We start from the raw sequence: 6330 nt of genomic DNA on the forward strand, positions 1-6330 counted from the left end.
AATGCCTAGATCGCTTGTAGGAAGCTTGAGGAATGAGTTGAGGCTTATGGAAGCTATAGAAGAGGCTATCTGAAATGCTGCTGGATGTGATTCTTGGGTAAAGTGCATTTGCAGTGTTGGTGAGGGCTCCACAGTGGTTTACCTCCAGGGTGCACGTAGTCTACTTTGCCAGATGTTCAAATATACAGGACTAGACAGAATTAATTCCAGGGACTGTAGTCCAAACGGCATAAGAAGCTCTAGAGGTAAAGTTTAGGTGGTTGTGGCAGAGATGATGGATATCCTTGGTATTGGTGTGATGCAAATGGCTGGGCAGACATATGGTTCAAGCATGTAGATAATAAATTCATGGTCAGAGGGACATTTCTTTAGTTGCCGGGATAAACCTTTTCAAATAAATGCAGCCTGTACATTAGATCTAGGTTCCTTTTTTTGCTTCTAATAAAACTTCAGGTGATTACAAGGGGAATTTTAAAATCAAAATTAGAGAACATTGATAAGTATGAATGTGCTTACAATTCAGTAATTCATCCATTCAGATAGGACAGAAGTACAAATTGAGGAAAGAAATAGTAAGGAGTACATTAGGTAAAATCAAGGTTGCAATGCACACAGTAAGAATGTATTCAATACATGTACCTTGTCAGGCAGAGTTGATAAAAATTAAGATATTCAATGCTGGATCAGCTAAACATGTGAGTTTTAATACCGCATTTTTAAAGCTAATAGAAAAAAATATAATAACTGACATGCTAAATATTTGTGCAAGTTAGAGTGAGCGTAGACATTTCTGATTAAATAGTTACAGGTTAAAGAAAATCTTGGAGACAAGGTAAGTATTGAAATTGCCCTTGGGTTTTTCCTTTTTTAGGAGATGTTGAGTCTGAATAGAAGTAGTATAGTTGCAATACTTTTGATTACTGCATCTTTTTCCTCAGAGAGATGAGGCTGCAAAGAGGCATACTTGAAAATGAGGTTGTTTATAGGTTTGCTTTATGTTACTATGTTTTTTAAGCAGTTAGAACGCAATAAAAGAAATTCAATTCATCCTTAATGTAATTTAAGAAGTAATTCCGGTCACGGAGAGAAAGCTAAAAGAAATGTTTAGCTGCTCTAAGAAAATGTATGCCAAATTTGGAAAAAAAAAAAAAAAAAAAAGCACTCTTGAAGAATCCTAAAAAAATCTCTGCAATAAAACAGTAAAGTAGGTTTCTGCCAAAAATTGGTAGTTTGACCAAATGAGGGGATACAAGAGAGTTAAATTATATATAAAATCTGAACTGGTAATAAGGTTGGCTAACAAAGCCTTTGAAGATCAAATGTGTAAGTAGTTGAGAAGTACTTATTTTAAAGAAGCAGAGAACCTAGAATCACTTAGGTAATTTAGCGACTATAAAGATATAAGTACATAAGAGAGTAAAAAACAAACCACCACTCCCTCCCCAAAGCAACAGTTGGAACATGAGACCATAACAGGGGAGGGGGAAGAAAGTGTTTGATTTTGCCCTTCTTAGGAAGGAATGTGGATGAGGTTTTTTTTATGGAGAAAGAGCCTCTGTTTATAATTTTAGACTTTAACACCAATTGTTAATATATTTAGTAAGAAAATGTAGGTAAGATAACGTTTATTTCCAGTCTTGTATTTGGGATGTTTTTACCAAATGTGACCTATTGCTTAATTAGTCTTGTTTTTCAGAGGCTTGGGGGATAGCAAATGTTTGGGTTTTTCTAAAAACCATTTTGAAGTAACTGTTTTCCCTGTTGCATAAACTGATTAAAAGCTATGGATACTAGAATGAGCTGATTTAAAACAAACAACTAACTAGGTAAGCTTTAGGAGGAGGGGACATGGTTATGTAGGGAAATATTCATACACTAGAATTATAGGTGTATGAGTATGTGGGTAAGAATGATGTGGTTTGTGTATATCACTTTGTCAGCTGCATTTTGAAAATGTTATTTGCTATTGACTCTCTTCCTTATCATATGACATTATGATACAGTAAAAGTCCTCTTGTGATTTAATAGCTATTTTGAAAAGCTGATGAAGAGATAAAAGTAAGTTATGAGTCATCCCCTAATGGAGGGAGGCCTTTGGTAGGGTGCATCACATTTTTTAAAACTAATTGAGGGAAGGTGAGTAATATAGTCTCCCTGACTGCAACAGGTTGTAGAAGGATCTCATTATAGTAAATGGGAAGTAAAATTTCGTATTAAGGCTGGTGTTAAAGTATTATGTATAAAGAAAAATCTTACCTAAAACATATTTGGTGGTGAACTTTTGATTGGTCATTGCTACACATAAAGATCTTTGAATTACTGTGGACCAATACCACTTGCGGAAAATGGGCAGAGAACTTGTTCCAGAAAGATTTATTCTGATTGTAACAGTCTAGGTATAATCTCTGCAATCTCCCCCCTACACACGTTAAAAAAAATAAAATAAAATGCTGAAGAAATTGGGTTGGGGCAAGTTATGAGCTTCTTTCTTCTTAAAAATAATTATTTTTTTTTTTTAACTTTTCCCTCCCTCTCACAAATGTTTTGTGTTTTTTCTTCTGTTTTTTGCCTGCAGGGATGCCTGCAGTCTGTAATCCAGGCATGGTACCAGTGGCAATACCACCTCCTGCAGTCAACCCGCAGCACCTGTGTAATGAAGAGGACCTGAAATCGATCCAGGACATGTTTCCCAACATGGACAGGGAAGTAATCCGCTCAGTCCTAGAAGCTCAGAGGGGGAACAAGGATGCAGCTATCAACTCCTTGCTTCAGATGGCTGAAGAATCATAGATACCCACTTCCTGCATAGTTCCCGTCCTCGATGCCACTTATTTTTACTTGCCAAGCCAGGGATTTAGCTAGAGGAAGAATTTCCCAGCAGGTTTCTGTTAGCTCATCCTGTGTGAAAGATTATACCCCTTTTCTCCGTGGACATCTGGGTTTTATTCACTTTCTTTCTTGATTTGCACGTACTTGGTTTAGCTTACGTGCTACAATATAGCATTGAAGCATCTTTACTATCAGCTGTGCCCTTTGTGGTTATATTCTGATGGGGTGGGGAGTAATGCTGCTTCTTTTTTTCTTTCTCTACCCCTTTTCATAAACTTGTTCTTACAAAGTAACTCTATGCAGTACGGGATTTACTACTGTTTGTTAGACTGGATTTTTTTTTCTTCCGTGGAGGCTTAGCTCTTTAAACATAACTGATTTGTTGAAGTATTCAGGTTTCATCAGGTAGCCTGTTTCTGCCAGAAATTAAAACAAAGGCCCTTTCTTTGTCCTATAGTGCTGTGAGATATTCAACTATTTCTGATTGAGGATTTTTAATTTAATAAGCTAAATGTTTTAGGTTGCGCTGTTGATATTTGTAATGAGCATATTCTATTCAATCTAGTTATCGGGCACCAAAGCAATATATTATCTGGCATGCATTTGGGGCTTTATCCTCCCATATAGTATTGTTATGTATCTGTAAAATCTTAACAGGTGACTTTTAACTTATACAGTATGTATTGCTGTAGCAGAGAACATGACTGAGCCCTAATGTACTCCCACAGTTAATTGCACTCAACTACTACTTCTGCATTCCCATGGCTATTTCAGAGCATAAGTGCAGAAGGAAAGATTTTTATACCTGGAAAATTACTGAAGCCGTAAAAAATTATTTAAGGTGTTGTCTTACATTAAAGAAGCAGAAATCTATGATCTGGTTATAAGGCTTCTGTCTTCACATATTTCAACAACATTATCATTTTATATTAGTGGAAAAACCATTGTAGTTTTTTTTCCTGTAATCTGAAATAAGAAGCACGAAAAGTAGCTTCAGAATCTTTGAATGGCATTATGAGTTGCTCAGTGACTTGTTGGACTACAGGTGCTGTAGTCAATTATTATTTGGTGCAGATGGAAATAAATTCTTTGAGAGAAAACTTAACATATCTGAGTTGCAGTCTGATCCTCAGAGGAGGTTGGAGGTTGCTTGTATTTATTGTTAGTATTATTTTTTCAGATAACTGTTCATCTTGGAGCTGCAGAATCTTACAGTATGCACCAGTTACAGCTGTTGGATAAATTTCTGCGGTGTCTGTTTTTGTAGATGGTAAAGTAATGCACTTTAAATAGTATGCACCGGTTTATTTTTCCAGTGATGTGCAATGTTGCTGTTGTATCTTTTTAATGTTTGATTTCAAATACTTTTTACAATAGCCATAGACCTTTATATTTTCAAGAGTTGGAATGAATGTACACTTGAAATCTAGGCTCTTGAGTGATTCATGAGAACATTAAAGCCAGGTTTGGAACAGGGAAAAGGGACCCATATTCTCTTTTTCCCCATGCTTTGTTTCATGTTCAAAATATTTTCCTTATCTGCTGAAAAGCTGATTTTTAAAATTTTTTGTTTTCCCCACTTACGTTCAAGAAGCCTTTAGTTAGGACTGGCAGTAGAGCACAAAATATTTATTTTTTTATGATTAAAAGTGATACTGAAACTTTTAAAATACAGCACCAAAAATCATCCCAGTTTCTGACCTTTTAAAGCTGTCTTTTTGTAATGTATGATTTTAATTTTTGTTATGAATCCCTTACCATCTTAAATTTACCACTGAAAACATAAGTGTCTTTACATATCCTCAAACTGGGTTTTCAACAGTGTTATTCAAGGCTATAGTTTCTGTGTCCTTTAGTTGTAGAGTCACCACATTTTTATTTTCTAAAATAAAACGGGTGTTCCTCAAGAAACTAGTCTTGCCCCTTCCCTACAATCATGGTAAATTTTGTGATTGAGTAGGTGTAGAGGCATTTGGTCTTTATAGCACAGTGATCTGTGACATCGTCACCCAAAAGGGTAAATCTTGGTAAGGATTTAATGCTTAGATATCTCCAGGAAGAGTCCCTTGCTCTAACTTTTACACAGATAGCATGAATTGCTAGGGATGGAACAATTCAGGGAAAATGTATATATTTAAATTTTTTATATTAAAACGTTGGGATCCATAATACAGCTTTTTATAAAAGCAAGTGGCCATGGTTAACTTAACGGCTGGTAAATTGTACTGCATCCTATTACAGCTCAATTTCAAGCACAGAATAAACACCTTTCAATCCTAACCACCAGGAGGGGTAAGTGCGAATGTTAGGTTAGCCAGGTTTATTCATAAACTAGGCTCTGGGCTGGGCCTCTGAGGCAGGCTCCTGTTCTTAGAATTTTTTTTTGTTCGTTTTGTTCTAGGCAAATGTTACACAAAACGGGATAGATGTATGAGTTGAAGATGGGATATATAGGAGCAGTGTGGCTAGTAGATGGATTTCAGCATGTTACGCTATACTTAAGTATTGTTCTGGGGATTTTTTGTCTTGATTTAGTTAAGCATTATAGCTGAAAATCTTATGTCAAGATGTGCTACTTTATCATCTTAAAAAGAGCAAAACACTGATCATAAGCCTACTCAGCTTTTCAGCATGCATATCCTCTCAGTCAAACTGTTCATTGTCAGGTTTGAATTGGAGAGAGATGAAAAAAGGCAGGGAGTGTTTAGTTGTTCTAGGGTCTGTGAAATGAAGGCATTGGAGCTGAAAGTCTGTTTCTTGATTTTAAAACAAATAAATTGTCACTTATGATTGTAGCTTTTGACAAAATGCTAATGGGATAATCCTTTGTTTGATGCTGCTTTTATGCACAACAGCTTCAAACAGCTTGGAGCCAAAGCCAGCTGTATAAGACTGGCATCTGCTAAAAGTTAGTGCTCTTAGTACTAGTTTGAGTCCTGCCAAGAGCCTGAACTTGCTAAAGGTAGGAACATTTTTTTGTCTAGCTAGATCCTCGCTACTTTCTTCTCTACTGTCTTTGCATCTGCTGATGGTACTGAATGTTTTTTCCCTTACAAATGTTATTGCTTGTTTGGTTGATATGTAATACCGTACAGAGGATGTTTTTTGCTGTAATAATTCTGAAGACATTGTTTCTCTGTATTGAGGTCCAGTGTCCAAGTGTGTTTCTTGCACTCTAAAGTACATTAAGTTTTCCATTCTAATTTAATAAATGTATCATCTAAATGAAGGTGTATTATGTCTCTGATCTAGAATTCAAGTATCGGTCTTGCTCATTAGTTAGCAAGTTACACTGGTTCTTAGTGTGATCATCTGGTGGGACTAGTACAGTAAACATTAAAAAGTATTTAAGCATTCATATCTGGGTAGATGCTGATTTCTAACTCTTCTAGGTGCTACTTTCTCTAGAAAATGTTACAGTATTGCGGGTCTAGAAGCATTGTTTGAAGGACAACATTGGAGCACAAGGGAGGAGGGAAGAACAGTGTGTAGATATGAAGA

The 6330-nt window shown here is 36.0% G+C and overlaps 1 protein-coding gene across 2 annotated transcripts in view; it reads left to right on the forward strand.

Annotated features, from left to right (window-relative positions):
• The window catches only part of TOLLIP (toll interacting protein), a 30273-nt gene extending 24209 nt beyond the window's left edge, over positions 1 to 6064 (forward strand). For both annotated transcript variants that reach the window (XM_014959948.1, XM_014959949.1), the window contains one exon: positions 2576 to 6064. In XM_014959948.1, coding sequence (XP_014815434.1) covers positions 2576 to 2790 — 215 coding nt within the window. In that variant the 3' untranslated portion in view covers positions 2791 to 6064. The remainder of the gene's footprint in view (positions 1 to 2575) is intronic.
• The last annotated feature ends 266 nt before the right edge of the window (positions 6065 to 6330 follow it).

This window comes from Calidris pugnax, unplaced genomic scaffold (assembly GCF_001431845.1).
Source record: "Calidris pugnax isolate Ruff unplaced genomic scaffold, ASM143184v1 scaffold435, whole genome shotgun sequence".
Taxonomy (NCBI): Eukaryota; Metazoa; Chordata; class Aves; order Charadriiformes; family Scolopacidae; genus Calidris; species Calidris pugnax.